General features: G+C 35.3%; 1 protein-coding gene across 1 annotated transcript in view; it reads right to left on the bottom strand.

The window, feature by feature from the left end:
* Nucleotides 1-930: 930 nt before the first annotated feature.
* The window catches only part of FAM186A (family with sequence similarity 186 member A), a 130,528-nt gene continuing 113,994 nt past the window's right edge, over nt 931-17,464 (bottom strand). Inside the window, exons 8-10 of the mRNA XM_031937913.1 lie at nt 9,016-9,208; nt 1,774-1,940; nt 931-1,120 (exon numbers count right to left, since the gene is read on the bottom strand). Of these exons, the coding sequence (XP_031793773.1) occupies nt 931-1,120; nt 1,774-1,940; nt 9,016-9,208 (550 nt within the window). The remainder of the gene's footprint in view (nt 1,121-1,773; nt 1,941-9,015; nt 9,209-17,464) is intronic.

The raw sequence follows: 17,464 nt of genomic DNA, 5'->3' as shown, positions 1-17,464 counted from the left end.
GATTTCTCATTTTATCATGTCTGATTATCATCTGCTCTGTTTAAAGAATCCCTAGGATAAGGAAACCAACACTTATCAAGACTACTTTTTCCACTTACAGACAACTCTAGTTAGGAAGTTTTTCAAGCTTATATTTGTCTCTTTACACCTTCTACTCACTGCTCCAGGTACTACCTTCTGGGACATAATAGAACAAGTCTAAGGCATCCTCCCTTGATAGCCCTCCAAATACTTGAAGACAGATATCATTCCTTATCACTCCATACCCTTTCCTCCCCCAACCCCGCCCTCCACTTCTCTATTCTAAACATTTTCAATTTTATTAACTAATGCTTATATGATATAGGACTTTCAACATCCTAGGTTGCCCTCCTCTGGACTCACCCCAGCTTTTCAGTGTTTTTCTATATTATGGCACCCAAAACTAAATACAATAATCCATGTGAGATCTGATCAAGCAAAGTACTGTGGGTACTCTCAAAAACAGAATACCTGGAATCCTTGACTCCAGAGCATTGGGTTAGGCAATACAGTGAAAGCCATATGTGACTATCCTTCTGCTACTTTCACTAAAACTCTATAAGAAAGATCTTTAGTGAAATTTGATTTGTGACCAGATGTGCCTTTAATGGGAGAATTTTTAAATCTTGCACTGCTAAATTGTGACATCTACAGGACAATATAGAGAAATACCAGAAAACTGTCCTGAATTCAGCTTTCAGCTAACACAGGAAGAACTTAATAATAGCCCCTCAGTCCAGGGAGAGAAAATTATCAACAGATCAGAGCCCTACCTGCTTCTCTCCAATACTTTCCAGTAGCAGCTTCAGGGTACAAGAGTAAAGGGGAATGACGTTACATAGACCCAATGTATTCCAAGTGCCAACCAACCCACTCAACTGCCCAAATCCATATCCTTTAACCTGGTACTTACCTTGATCGAATAGATGCAAGAGATTTGCTGAGAGTAGAATGGACATCTAATTCCAGAAGTCTGGGAATATCTGGATACCCACCAACCTGATCCCAGAGTAATTTCATAGGTGTCTTTGCTTCTATTGGGAAACTGGAGGTGGACAAATCAGCCCGCCAAAGAGACTCTACTTTGTCCTTCTGTTTCCTAAAAAAATAGGGAACTATATCAGGAAGCAGTAAGCTCTTGCTTGGTTAGTAGAACTAACCCAAATATCCTGTATCCAAGTCCCATTCTACTTTTGTTTTCATAAAGGGCTATCCACTAATGTCCTCTATACTGACTTTTCCACCATCCCTTCTCTGCATTATGATCCTATTTTAGTTATAATTCTTCCACCAACTTAGGATTCCATCTGGAAGTCTGGCTTCTGGAAAAGAAAATCCAAAGAACATTCGTTCTTGAGGCTACATTTATATGTTCTTCCTCAATCATTATTCATTGTGGAATTATCAACTTCCCCTGTAGGATGTAGAGGTAAATATTTCTTTCCTACTTCCAATCCCTTTTATTCCCCATATAAATCTACACAAAAAGGGGGTTGCTTTTATAATATTTACTTTTGAATTTTTAAAAGCCTGACCCTTTCTGAAAGAGAATAAAGCTTTTTAAAAACAACAATAACAATGAAACAAAGATATAGATAAATAGATATAGATTTTAGGAGAAATGTCCCTATATAACCTAAGTCAGATACTTGATATAAATATTCTGGTGCTATATTAAGAAAAAGGAAGAAAAGCATTATGCCCATATAATGTCACCCTGGAGAATGTTTTAACACTATATTTGTCACATACTCAAGTTTCTTTAATATTTCAAATTCTTCTTCCTTTTCCATCTTCATTGGGAATGGCCACTGGACCTCATGTTTGAAGCAGACATCTTTCAAAGGATGTTTTGGCTCTTTTTTATGGATGGCCAACGGTATTGGACTTTTAAGTTTCAGGTTATATTTCTTTTGGATCTAAAAGATGAAGTCAGAAAAAAAATCAATAAAGTAGGACAGAAAACTTCAAGCAAAGTTCACTGTGTATCAAGTATAAGGCAAAAGTTTTTGGCTTTTCTACTAATCTTGACTGCACTGGTTTCACTTGTTGAAAACCTTTTTAATTTAATGCAATCAAACTTATTCATTTTACATCTAGTAATTTCTCTCTCTTATTTGGTCATAAAATCTTTCGTTATACATAGAGCTGACAGATAAGCTTTTTCTTGTTTTCCTAATTTGCTTGTCGTATCGTTCTTTATGCTAAATTATAATCCTATTTGACCTTATCTTGGTATATGGCATAAGATGTTGGTTTATGCCTAGTTTTTGCCAAACTGCTTACTGATTTTTCTAGAGGTTTTTGTCCAGTAATGAGTCCTTGTCCTAAAAACAGTAGACTACCATGGTCACTTACTACTAAGTCTTGTGTACTTAATATGTTCAACTGATCCATCACTCCATTTCTTAGCAGTACCAGATAGTTTTGATGACTACTGGTTTGTAATTCAGTTTGAAATTTGGTGCAGCTAGGCCAACTTCCTTTAAAATTTTTTTCCCTCATTGATTTCCTTCATATTTTTGACCTTTTGTTCTTCTGGATTAATTTTGCTATTTTTTCTAGCTCTATAAAAGCTATATTCTCCAAAAGTGTGAATAATTTTTTTTAATCCCTAAAACAATCAGGATTAAGTAATTTGCCCAGAGTCACACAGTTAATAAATTTCAAGTGTCTGAGGTTGAATTTGAACTTAGGTTCTCCTAATTCCAAGGCCAGTGTTCTCTCTACTGTACCATCTAATTGCCCTTGGACTCCATGAACTTTTACAAATGTTTTATAACTGTATTTCAATATAATTAGTTTCTTTTGTCATCCTATATATTTTAATTTTAAAGCATTATTGTTTTAAAGAAGATGCTAAGAAGATGGCAGAGTAAGTCAGTAAATTTCGAGCTCTCCAGATTTCCCCTACAAACAGAACAAATTTGCTGCTCAGGACGAAGATAGACTGGTGAAAAATCAAGAAGACTTGGGGCAGAACAGGGTACAAACCAAGAAGATCTGAAGAAAGATCCTAGCCTGGGAATTAACCAGTAAAGAGTACAAACACCTTCAGGATAGCTCCTCAGATACATCAAGTGGGGATCCCTGGAGTGAAATCACAGAAACTTTTACCTCTGGATTTTGTGAGGAGTCGGGGTCTGAGTCCAGGAAAACAGACTGAACTTTGGCTGATTAGGAATGCCAGTTCCAGATATGCTGCTGTGCCACAACCCTAGACAAGAAGGAGGCAGCATACCTAGTGAGAACAGAAGCAATGAGGCAGGGATGCTGCTGGCTGCAGATGCTTGCAGAAGGATGGAGCTTTTGGTTGGGGTTGCAGGTCAAAGAGGAGAGCTGAAGTGAAGCTAGAGGCACTATTTCCTCATCCTATGATTAGAGGGGCTTATACTAATATTTCTTACTAAGAAAAAAAATGAACAGGCAAAAAGAAAAGAACCCAACCACAGAAATCTATATGGGAATACAGAAGACTGTGGTTCATCTTAGAGAAGGACACTGAAGTTAAAAAGGCTTCTTCTACCCAAAGAGTAATGTTAAATGGCTCCCTGTTCAGAAAGAATTTATAAAAGAACTTAAAAAAGAATTTAAAAGCCAAAGGAAAGCCATTGAGGAAAAACTAAAAACCATCAAAGAAAAACAAGAAGATTATGAAATAAAAGTTAACCAATTAGAAAAGGAGATTCAGAACCTTAAAAACAGAGAAAATTAGAATTGGGCAAGGAGAAGTCAGTGAAACTATAAGAGACCAAGAAATAACAAAACAGAATACAAAAAATGAAAAAATGGAACAGAATGTGAAACATAAGAAAAACAACAGACCAAGAAGAGAAAATTTAAGAATAATTGGACTACCTGAAAGATGTCACCAAAAAAAGAATCTTGATACAATAATGTAAGAAATAATCACAGAAAATTGTCCCGGAGTAATAGAATATGAGGGGAAAGTAAAAATGGAAAAAAAATCCACCAATAACCATCTCAAAGAGATCCTTTGTGGAAATCACAAAGGAATATTATTGCCCAATTTCAAAACCCCCAAATCAAAGAGAAAGTTTTGCAAGAAACAAGAAAAATATTCAAATATATTCGAGCTATAATTAGAATTGTACAGGACTTGGCAGCCACGATAAAAGACTGCAGGTTCTGGAATCACAAACAGCAACAATCAAAAGAACTAGGTCTATAGCCAAAAATATCAGTGCAGGGGGAATTCACTGCAGTAGTGAAGGTTGGAAGCGGGAGTGTGAAGAGCAGGAGAGAGAGTGCGGGAAACGGAGGCATCACAGCATGGAGGTAGCTTGGAGGAAGTTGGGCATTGCAGTCTGTATGTCTCTGTGTGGGCAAAGTTATTGCTGGTATATTATTTATGTAGTGCTGTATATATGTATTGGTATTTTACTAATAATACTTTGGAATCCCTAGGAAATGATGTTAAGAAAAAGAAAATTTGACTCAGAGTGTAGGATATTCAAAGAACAATGAACTTATGATTACTGTTTCATGCAGTACAAGGAAAGAGCTGTATGTTTGATATGCCAGCCACTATATTCTGTGTTCAAAGAATATAATTTGCGTCGACACTATGAAACTCAACACAATAAATATGATTGTTTGGTTGGAGAAGTGAGAAAAGATAAAATATTAAAACTGAAAAATACATTGACAACTCAGCAAAATACTTTTGTGAAGCAGAAACAACTAAATATTTCATCACTGCGAGCAAGTTTTCAAGTTGCCAAGCTAATAGCATGCACTGGCAGACCATTTGTGGAGGGAGAATTTGTTAAAGAACGCCTTCTTTCTGTTGCCAAAGAGATGTGTCCAGAGAAGACCAATTTATTTAGTACAGTGAGTCTTTCAGGACCTACAATTACACGGAGGATTGAAGAAATGGGAGACAATCTGCATCAGCATTTGCAAAATTCCATAAAAAAAAGGAGTGGAAATTAGTAGGAGAGGATCTTTGTCAATTCTGCAATAAAAATGGACCTGACTCAATTCCCAAAAACACACTTAATACATATAATTTAATACAACTGGCTTTAGGAAATTATATAAGTGTTAGATAAGAAAAAAGAAGAAGGAGCAGGAGGGGGAGGTGCCAACTAAACTAGGTGAAAAGGAGGAAGAATCAGATAAGAATGGAGTTAAGCACAATTTTGAGTGTGATACTTCACAGCAGGAGAAATTAGATCATTCCACATCTCATGACACTCCCCCCTCAATTAACCCTTCATGGGTGGAGGGAGAAGGAGGAGGGGGAGACACAGTAATGCAATCAGAACCACCTATTAAGGAGCCAGTGACAAGATTAGAAAAGGCATTAATTAAGGCAAAAAATGAAGAAGATATATCTGATTTTATAAATGCATATCTTGTGATTGAAGAGCTTGACTCTTCATGTCAACAAGAGAGAAGATACACTCCTTTTAATTTGGAAAAAATTAAGGATTTGAAAAAGGTTTATGTACTTTTTATGTACTCTTTATGTACTCTTTATTTTTTATGTTTATGTACTCTTTATGGGGCTACATCAACTTATGTGAAGATGTTACTAGATAATTTGTCTTATGAAATCCTAACCCCAAATGATTGGAAATGCATAGCTATAACATGTTTAGAACCTGGACAAAATTTGTTGTGGCTTTCGGAGTTTCATGAATTATGTAAGATTCAAGCCCAATGCAATAGGCAAACAGGAGCTAATGTACAAATAGCTTTTGACCAACTAGCTGGTGAAGATCAGTATGGAGAGAATTCAGAACATATTTGTTATCCCATACCAGTGTATGAGCAAATTTCGAAGGCTGCAATAAAAGCTTGGGGTTCCCTCCCAGGACAAAAAGATCGAGGGGAAGCCTTCACAAAAATAGAGTAAGGTCCCAATAAACCTTTTGCAGATTTTGTGGGATGTTTGCAAACAGCTATAATAAGAACCATTGGAGATAATGCAGCTATAGAAATAATGACCAGACATCTGGCTAAGGAAAATGCCAATGAGATTTGCAAAAGAATTATATGGAGGCTAGACAAAGATGCTCCTTTAGAGGAGATCATAAGACGCTGTGCCACAGTGGGCACAAATGCTTATTATGCCCAAACTATGATGACTATGGGAAGACAGGGTCCCTCTTGGCAAGGGACTTCTAGAGAAAATCATAGATGTTTTCAGTGTGGAAAAGTTGGACAAATATTTGAGAGCTCATTGTAGATATGGAAATAGCGTGAGAGGACAGGGTGAGAGAATAAAACCTAAAATCCTGTGTCCAAAATGTAACTGAGGCTTTCACTGGGCCTCGGAATGTAGACTGATCCAGGGAAATGAGAGGCAGAGCCCAGCTCCAAGATATCAATCAAAAGACATGTGGGGCATGATAGCAGCTGAGGTTAGTTACACCCAGAGAGTCTTTAGAAGGTCAGGATTCTGATGTGATCAATCAGCCTAAAATTAATCACATGGCAGAAAGAGATTACAGTTGAGGAGAATACAGGCCTTTTAACCCAACAGGGCAGTGTCCAGTGCAAACAGCTCCAATGTGATTGCCAGGTGATGAGGAGAAATCCCCAAAGTGGTAAATAGAAGGGAATTAGATAGGTTAACTGCCTGGGAGAGAGGGTTTGCTTGTATTTCCACAGATGGAGAAGCAATCAGATGGGTGCCAATGAGTTGTCTTTGCCTTGTCCATCAAAGAGCAACAGAAAAAGAGAAAAATCTCAAAACGAAGGAGAAAATTTAAGAAACATCTGACACTGAAAGAGCATGGCTAACAATGAGACTATTAAAAGAACTTTAAAATCTTCAGGAATCATTGGATTCCCTAACACATGATGAACAAAAACCAGCAGGAATCATTGGATTTCCTGAGATGAAAAATTGTTGATGAGACTATTGCAGTACTTCAAAGCTTGCAGGAATTATTGGATTCCTAGCACATGAACTAATGGAAAATGGATTCCTTTTGGACTATTTCTAGGACTTATGGACATGTATAAATTCTCATGTTGGTTCATGTTATTTGTTACATCACTGCTAGCCTGTGTTATATTGCCATGTACTTATGTAATTTATGTAATTATGTGTAATGCCTCCCATATTGATGGATTTATGTATACCTGTTTCAAATGAGCCCCTTCAGAAACCCGCTAATCTGATTTGATTTCCCATTTCCTTTGGTGTTTTCATCTCCTTCCTGAGATGTCAGGGAGGGTGTGACCACCTTCTTTTTATGGTGTTTTCACTTCTTTTTTGAGTAGTCAGGGAAGGTGTGATCACCTTCTTTTTGGGGTTCTCACCTCCTTGAGAAGTCAGGTGGTCATGACCACCTTATGTTCTAAATCAAAAGAAAGTGGGAGATGTTGGAATCCTTACAAAGTGTTAAGTCATTAGAATTGATAGAGACAATAATTATCTAATTTAGCATGGTTCAGTATGATTGATCTGATCCTACAAGGAGATGTTATGGGCCAGAACTTGAGACAATGTTTAAATCTAGTTTAGAATTGATTTAATCCTACAACAAATAATGGTTTCCCAGTGATATAATGATTGGTGTGTACTCAGTGTACAGCATATAAACAAGAAGCTCTTAGGGCCAGAGAGGACTCTGGGAGATTGAGAGTCAGTCAGTCAGTGGAGGCAACAAAAGACAAGCTGCAAGAGCTCTTGGAACCAAGGAGGGAAAGAGGCCTCTAAGAAAGCTAAGAGGGCCCAAGGAAAGAGACAAGACTTGGAAGAAGAAAATAAATGTTTGGATTTAATCAGCTGGCTGTATTTGGAGTGATTACTGATTTGAACTGAAACTAAGGTTGCCTCCAGAAAACCTCCCCGAGAAACCTGCTCCCAGAGAACTATTATACATTATAAAAAAGAAGAGAGCACCCCAAGAACTGGTGGCAAAAGAATGGTCTAAAAGTAGTAAAGAGACACTATGTGAATTTCTCCTCCTGGCCCTACATTATCAAGAGATTAAAAAAAAGGAGATGATCATAGATTTAGCACTATCCAGGATCTTAGAGGCCATCTAGTCTACCTCATCCCTCCTTTTTTCTCTTAAAAATAAAATACCCCAGGAAACTGAGTGACTGGCCCAAGGTACATAGGTAGTAACTATCAGAAACAGGCTCTTTCAAACAGGAGCCTCCCATCTGGCCTTGAAAATGAGGTCAAGAGATGGAGAAAAAATTAGCTTTCAATAAGTATGAAAAGACGGAAAGAATTTGAGCAGAATGATTATGATGAAGGGAAATTTTATCAGGCACAGCAGAGAGGTAGGGCAAAGACTGATCTTTCCATTGAGAAGAAGAAGGTGGCCACCAACACCTACCTCAAGGCAGGGTGGATTTCCAGGCCTGGTATCCTATGAGGTAAACTAGAACAGAAAAGGAATATGAAAGTCATACTCCTCAAAGTGATAGTCTTGAATAACCAAGTGAAGAAGCAGACAAATACCGTTACCACCCTGAATACTGCTACCAAGTTTCATTTCAAACACAAGGTCATCAAGAGCTTTGGCAACTCAACTTTCCAAAAACTAGGCCACTTGGGATTGAATTGAATAATTCATCCCATGACTATGTCCTTTAACTTAATCTCTTTCAGATTCTAAGAATCTTACCAATATACCCATAAGCTTATCAGCTTAAGAAGAAGTTCAGGTACATTCTTGAATCAGCTCAAAAGGAGCCAACTTTAAATTTTCAATGTGAGTATTTACACATTGGAATTAGAAAATGTTATGAATCTAATCTTTTTTTTTATTATTTTGTTGATCATCTTGTCTTGAGAAAGTTATGGGAAAAAATGTCAATAATGCAAATTAAACTTTAAAGTCTGTCCCACAGGATTTTTTTTTTTTTTGAATTGATTGTTAAATAATTATCAACACACTACTGGTTCAGTCTCACAATCCAACATGACTATTCTTTTAATGTGTTCATACCCTTATCATTTCTAATTGTATATACTTTAATAGCTTAGGGAAAGCCTACCTGGTCATATAAGTCTATCATCTTTACTGAACACTTATTGCGCTTCTGTTCTAATGTCATTTGCTTCATTGTCCATGCCTCCATCACTTTTTTCTGGTATGCATCAATTCTATTCAGAAACAGGTGAAGGATCTGGGATTCCTGGCCTTTCCCAGAATTTCTGATGGCTTTTATTCGATTGATGATGTTTTGCCTTAAAGGAAAAAACAAGAATTGAACTTAGTTGATAAATTTTCAAGTCTTTGACTCTATAAACTGAAAACAATCACATGTATTTCTAGGACATTTTCAGGTCTTTAATCACATTTGATTATTACAAAATCCTTCAGAGGTAGAGGACAGAGACTATTTTTCTTATTTGATAGATTAGTAAATTAAAACTCCAAGAGTAAGATTTTCCAGCAATTTTAGATTAGTTCTCAAAATCTTACTACCCTCTAAAACTGTCACTAGCCTTTCATGAATTAAGGTCTCAATGGTACTGCAAAAAAAATTTTTTTTTGTAATTTTAATTTGTTAAAATGACTTCTTTCATGATCCAAAAAAATAGGTTAGGAAACAAAACATACAGGAAAAACATAGCAGTGAAACACTGACAACTTCTAAAAATCAATAAAATTATAATTTTAGATTGCCCAGCACTGATCTAGTTCATTTAGAATACTGATCCAGTACTACTTTGTACATCTCAATACTTAATGTAGTTATTCTGGAGTTAAAAGGTTTTTACCCTTATAAAGCTTTTCTCCCAATACTATCTTATAGGTTGAATCATATAATTGGCAAATATGAGTAGTGAAAAAATATGATCAACTTATATCAATTCTTCTAGACTAGTACTTGAAAGTCAAAATTGAACAGATGAAATAGAAAGCTTCATAGCAAGTAAAGAACTTTATTTAATAAATCCTTTTAATAATAATAGCTAACATTTGTATATTACTTTGTGCTAAACACTTTACAATTATCTCATTTGATCCTTACAACATCCTTGAAAGGTAGATGACCTCAGTATAACCAATTGATAGAATGAATGGTACTACTTTTTATCCTGATATTACAAGGAAAGGACACATTGGAATAGATTAGAAATACCAATGCCCAACTTGCTAGAAATGCTTCAGTGTAAATGGTAAATGGCCACTAAAATGGAGAAACCATGAATGTGCAGCAAATGAAGTGAAAATATGAATGTTTTTATTAGACACCAGTTTTACATCATAACAAAATAAGAACAGATCTTATCAGTTATAATCCAGGACTTTATACTGCTTTTGTTCAATGATATTCTCAACATGAAGAATAACAATAACTTATTGCAGGTCAATGCTAAATAACAGTATGGAATTACTTCATTCTTAAACTCAATTAGATGAGATAGTCAAAGAAGTTAAGAAGGTACTTAAATCTGAAGAAGGAAACTGTGAAGTTTGAAAGTATTAAAAATCTATACTTAGCAGACAGCTCAAAATGGTGACTTGATCTTGAATGATTTTGAAAAAAAATATGAGCATTCTTAGAATGGAATTGTACACAGTCCTTTTTTGAGTTTTATGGTGTAAATTCAACTAATAGACCAACTATATTGAAACAAAGGAATCCTAAATCATTGATTTCTGTTTTAACCAATCATGAATAAATGCTTTTTCCCCTAATATTTGATGAGTATGAAAAACATTTTAGCATATGCACAGAATACTATATACTATAGCTATTGTCACTATAAAGATAATAGGAGGAAAGTAGAGCCATCTAAGGATATTTCTAATAGGTACCAGATACTACTATGACAGAAGTGACTTGAGAAATATATTGGAGATCTATAGAAAGACAAGACATCAATATCTAGTTGTTGTGCCCAGTAGAAAATTTTAAGACCTATCCCACAAATAAAGACAATAAAAAAGAGATTTGCAGAATTGAATCCAGAAAACCAAAGGTGTATCATAAATTTTTAACATCTTTAATTAACAATTAAAAATAAAAACTCAAAGGTTAAAGGGCTATGAGGAATGAAAACAATACAAAAACAAGATAAACAGCAAACAAAAGCTATATTGTAGAATCTTGACAAAGAAAAGATAGGAAAGCTGAGAGAAGAGGAAGACAGAGAAATTTTTTGTTTGTTTATATGGTAGAAGTAGCCAGATTTAACAATAGGCCTTTATTCAGCATTTACTACATGTCTGGCCCTTTGCTAGGTCATTCAAAAGTTCCTGCCCTCAAGGAACTTTTAGGAGAAGATATTATATAGGGAAAGACAACATATATATATGTACATATAATAAATGTAAGAGGAGGACAAGAAGACACCAAGACTTGGGCATGAAAAAAAGTTTTAAATATGAAGTAACATAAAAGTAGGAAGGAGAGAATAAGGGTTAAAAAAATAAAATAAAAAATAATTTTTTAAAAAGGGAAAAAAGTAGTATAAGGTATACGTGGGGAGGGAGAGCATTTTAAGGGTGGAAGCCAGCCATCGTCAAGGCAGGGAAACAGTAACTGGAATACTATGTTTGAGGATTGTAGGAAAAATAGTAATGCGTAATAAAGGCCGGATAGGGACAGCTAGATGGGTCAATGGATAGAGTACCAGGCTTGGAGTTTAAATTTGCTCTCAGACACTTACTATGTGAACCTATATATGACTAGGGTGGCATGTAGGTGAAGATATTGTGCAAGTCGAGAAAGTTAATGAATTGGAAGTAAGGATATTTCATGGGGACAACAACATAAGTATAAACTTAAAGCTTAAGTTCAAGTTTACATTGTCTATCAAGTCATTGAGTGTTTGCCACATTTTGCCATTAATATAAATTGTTTTCTAAATCCCAGTTCTATAACTTCCATCTACCTATTCTATTTTTGCTCCCATACTACAAGGAGATTTTTGGAGAAAGTCACAAAAATATGCTAACTCCACTACAAATCTATGTGATTTTATTTCAAACTAAAATCTCAACTAAACCCTTGTTTTTAGATCCCATTCCTTTCATTCTTCCCTCTAACTCTCTTCGCACTCTAATCCAAATCTCTATTTAGTTCCTAAAGTCACCTATGCCAGCCCTTCTTCCCTCTCTCTTAGCAAAAGACCTTGCCTCATACTTCATTGAAAAAAACTGAGGGCATCTGTTGGGAACTCTTCTCCAATTTCACATTTCAGATCATTTCAACATTATCTCCTAGTCTATCTTCTTTTGCTAAGATCTCAGAAGTAGAGATGGCCCATCTCCATGTCAACTCTAGCTCCTCCATTCCTACATTTAGAAAATTGAGAGATATTGCACTTATTAAGTGCTTATTATGTACCAGACCAGCACTGAAGGAAGACAAAATTAAAAGCAAGCAAGCAATCCTTGTACTTAAATTTACATCCTTAATGGGTTAAGACAACACATAAAGATATATTGGAAAGGGTTTAGGGGAGGAGGAGAGGAGGATGCCTATGAATGACCATAATGAGATTATTGCTGAAATTATTTCAATATAAGATACAAGATTTTTCACCGGAAACAGGGAATATAGTAGTGGAGTTCAAATTTCCAAAAGAGGACAAAGATTCATAACAATATAAAACTGCAACAAAATTTGGGTTAAAGTTCAGCCAACAGTTTTGATTCTTTTTGACACACCTTGGAGGATCATTTTCCTAATATCATTTACTTCTCCTTAAAGTTTCTCCTTGCAGTCTGGTCAGAGAAACCCAAGAAATAATTATTATCTATTAATTAAATTAGTCAGACTTTCCCCTTGTAGTTTGGTCATTACTTCATGGAGGAGTTCTTCCTAGGCTGATCAGGCCTCTCCCTTTAGAAATGTATTGACCTTTAATAAGAATATTATTTTAAAAATTCCATGAAGGACACTTTCAGAATTCTTAGTTAAAGAAAGGTACTGATAAGGTTTCTCTTTCAAATTACACTAAAGTCTTCAGACTAAAGTATTTTCTTAAAATGTTATATTATGTAATAATCTAAAGAGGGTGGGAGAGAGAAAGGGAATTCAGGATGCTTCCAAATTCCTCCATTTTGTGCCTTCTCAATCAAAAACATTCTGGATTTCAATATATGTTCTGTCATCCTCCTTTTCTTTTATGAGAAGTATACTGTATGTGATTGCATTATGCAAAAATGACAGGGATATTTTTCAAACCCCACCCCATGATTCAATGAGGTTCCCATAATAAGGACAGTGACTTTTCTAATTGTACCAACTAGTCATCTCTTCCTACGCTTTTATGAATTTTCCAGATTGAAAGTTGTATGTAACCCAGTAGTATTCAATTAAATCTTGCTTATCTCTCTAAGGCAGTATGGATATTCAGGTGCTAGTCAGGATTCTAAGTGTGACCAGTTGTCCCCTTGAAGCAACGACAATACTGAGAAACGGGTTATTTAGAATATGTAGCATTGCATTTACAACCAATTGTCATCTTTTCCAATTTTAGATTAGCAATATGGGCCTATCCCACTCAGATCATCAGTACCAGGAATGTAACCATATAAAAATGTAACTCTTCTTCCTCTCTATGTATATGTATATAACTAGAATCTCACCAAATGCATTTCATTGTAAAGAATAACATGGACATCAATGAATGTATATAAATCATTACTGACATTTTAAGCCATCATCAATCAAATAGTTTCTTTGAAAAATTACATTTGTGGTAGGCAAAGGTATATCACAACAAGAGCAGCTAGTGCTTCAAAGTTAGGTAATAATAAAACTCATGTCCATAACTAAATCTTTCCCAGCTACTTCTAGAAAGTTACGCTTCCGGAATGAGTGTAGGGTCTGTTTGCTCTGGAGATGACAGATACAACAACAAGGCACAAGAAATGAAACCTTTTACTTTTGTTCTAAATTCCACAGAAGCAAAAGTCCCTTTTAGAATATATGAACTCAGTGTTAAAGATACTGGCTTAGAGTGGCAGTTTTGTGGTAAACTGTTTTTAGTTACAGTTTTTCAGCAGTTTCTGAAATTGCTTTAGAATGATATGGCTTTGGAGTTTGCTTTAGCACTAGAATATATTTTAACTCATTCTAAAGATAGTAGTATCTGCTCTCTTTTTCTTAGTTTCACAACATTATTTGCCTTGGCATGAGGAAGGTACAATAATATTTGTTGGGTTATTAAAAAAAAATTTTTAGTTGACCAATTTTTGAATTGCAGTAGCATTAATTGATCTCTTTGATCTTTTATTATGATAATCATAGGTGCAAGATAAGGGATTACCTTTATAAAAAATGGGCTGGACCATCTCTGTGGGGAGAGCTTTGCTACAGGATTGGATACTTAGCCCTGGCAGCAAGTCAGTAGCCCAGCAGAGAAGCTAAAAACACAGGAGGTGAAGAATACAACTCCAAACAGCTGGAGTCTCTCTGAGACCTGGCCCTCCCCCACAGTCTCTTAGCACGCTCTTGGAGTCTCAGAGCGCAGGCACAACACAGCCATCGCTGTCCTATTAGTGCCTCGCTGCTGCCCCCCACAGTATGTAGAGGAAGCTCGGTAACACCACCCAGCCCCTCCCCCTAAAAAAGCAGATCCATTTGGGGTTTTTTTTTTTCTTTGCTAGTTTGTCTTTGATTCTTCTCAAAAAATTGAAAAGGACCTTAACCACTGACAGCTTCTATATGGATAGAGAGCAGACTCTAAACCCTGAGGAGACTAAAAACAGACTGTCGCCAGGTGAATCCCCAAAGGAGGAGATCATCTGTTCCTCAGCACAGATGAATCTCATAGAAGAAATTAAAAAGGCTCTCACAAGAGAGCTAGAAGAAAAATGAGAAAAGGAGAGGGAGGCTTAGCAAGAGAGTCTGGAGAAGTCATCCCACTCATTTAAAGACAGAATGGATAAAGAAATCAAATCCTTGAAAAATAGGATTAGTGAACTGGAAACAGAAAATTTTAGCTCTCTAAAAAATAAAATTGGCAAAATGGAAAAAAATTCCATAGAACAAAACAACTCAATTGGACAATTAGAAAAAGATATTTAAAAAGTGAGTGAAGAAAATACTTCATTGAAAATCAGAATCGAACAAATGGAATTGAATGACTTGAGGAGTTAAGAAGAATCAGTCAAACAAAACCAAAAAAATCAAACAATGGAAAAAATGTGAAATACCTTCTTGGGAAAACAACAGACCTGGAAAATAGATCCAGGAGAGACAATCTGAGAATTATTGGACTCCCAGAAAAATATGATGAAAAAAAGATCCTGGACAATATTTTCCAGTTAATTATCAAAGAGAACTGCCCAGAAGTCATAGAAACAGAGGGTAAAATAGATATTGAAAGAATTCATTGATCACATACTGAAAGGGATCCTAAAATCAAAATACCAAGAAATATAGTGGCCAAATGCCAAAACCCTCAGATGAAGGAAAAAATACTGCAAGCGGCTAGAAAAACCCAATTCAAATATAGAGGAGCCACAATAAGGATTACCCAGGATCTAGCAGCATCCACATTAAAAGACTGAAGGGCCTGGAATATGCTATTCCAAAAGGCTAAGGAACTTGGTATGCAACCAAAAATAACATACCCAGCCAGAATGAGCATCTTTTTCCAGGGAAGAAGATGGTCGTTCAACAAAATAAGTGAATTTCACCTATTTTTGATGGAAAAAACAGAAATTAACAAAATGTTTGATCTACAAATATAGAACGCAAGAGAAACCTAAAAAGGTAAAAAGAAATCTTGGGAACTATATTTCTGCTATAAAGATGTATAAAGAACACATGTATATCTTGTTCTAGAAACTAGAGGTGAAAAGGACATTGTACCAGAAAAAGGGTAAAGTGGGGGTACTACATCTCACGAAGAGGCAAAGGAAACTTATTATATCTGAGAGAAAGAATGGAGGGGGATGAATATAGTGGGTATCTTACTACCATCAGATTTGGCTTTAAGAGAAAAATTTTAGACATATTCAATTTATGGTGAAACTTCTCCCACCTCATTGAAAAGGGAAGGGAACAGTGAAAAGGGAAGGAATAAGCTAAGTGGAAAGGAATATGGAAACTGTGAGGGAATGGAGAAGATAGGAAGGAACCAAGGGGGAGGGATATAAAGGAGGGCTGTGAGAAGCAAGGGTGCTCAAAGTTTAAACTGGGAAGGGCGGGGGGAAGGAGAAAAGCACAAACAGGGGTTAACAAGATAGCAAGTAATACAGAATGGTAATTTTAAATAAATGTGAATGGGGTAAACCCCCATAAAAGAAAGTAGTTACAAATGGATTAAAAAGCCAGAATCCACAATATTTTTTAAGGTAACACACCTGAAGCAGGGAGACCAAGAAAGGAAAGGTTTGGGAATTCCTATACTTCAGGTAAAGTAAAAAAAACAGGGTAGTCATCCTGATCTCAGACAACAAAAGCAAAATTGATCAATTAAAAGGAAAGGAAGGATTATTCTTAAAGGGAATGATAATAACAAATCAATATTGAAATATTGCCCAATGGTAGAGCACCTAAATTTAAAAAGAGAAATTAAGAGGCTGAAGAAGAAATGAAGCAAAACTATAAAGGGGAGATCTCAACCTTGAACTCTCAAATTAAAAATCAAACCAAAAAAAAAAGAAAGGGCAAAGAAAATAGAATACTGAAAAGTTAGATATGATAGATCTTAGAAAACTAAATGGAGACAGAAAGGAGTAATTTCTTTTCAGCAGTTCTGGAAGCTATACAAAAAATAACATATTCAGGACATAAAACCCAAACTCAAAATGGTAAGGCAGAAATAGTAAATGCATCCTTTTCAGATCACAATGCAATGAAAATTACATTCAACAAAAAAGCCAGGGAAAGTAGACCAAAAATAATGGAAAACAAATAATCTCATAGTAAAGAATGATTGGGTGAAAACTAATATAGAAATAATTAATAACTTATCAAGAAAATTATAAAAAAATGAGACATCATACCAAAATGTGTGGATCAGAAAGCAGAATGGGGAAATTTTATTCCTGGGCCTACTTCAAAAATAGAAAAGAAGGTAATGAATTTGGGCAACTAAAATTGCTAGAAAAGGAACAAATTAAAACCCCCATCAAAACTAAAGAAATTCTAAAAATAAAAGGAGATCAAAAAATTGAAAGTAAAAAAACATTGAATTAATTAAAAAACTAAGAGTTTTCTATGAAAAAATCACAAAATAGACAAACCCTTAGTAAACTGATTAAAAACGGAAAGAGGAAAAATCAAATTTTAGTCTTAAAATGAAAAGGAGAACTTACTAACGAAGAAGAAATTAGACAATAATTAGGAATTACTTTGCCCAACTTTATGTCAATAAATCGACAACTTAAATGAAATGGAAAGAAAAAAAGCCCCGGAAAAAAAAATAAAAAAAAGGGAAAAAATGCTTATTAACCAACTCCCCTAAGAAAAAATCCCCAGGACCAGATGGATTTAATGTAAATTTATCAAACATTTAAAGAACAAT

The sequence above is a fragment of the Sarcophilus harrisii genome, chromosome 5 (assembly GCF_902635505.1).
Source record: "Sarcophilus harrisii chromosome 5, mSarHar1.11, whole genome shotgun sequence".
In the NCBI taxonomy this organism is placed as follows: domain Eukaryota; kingdom Metazoa; phylum Chordata; class Mammalia; order Dasyuromorphia; family Dasyuridae; genus Sarcophilus; species Sarcophilus harrisii.
Note: the sequence above shows the minus strand (reverse complement) of the source record. Positions and strands in the feature narration are given on the sequence as shown.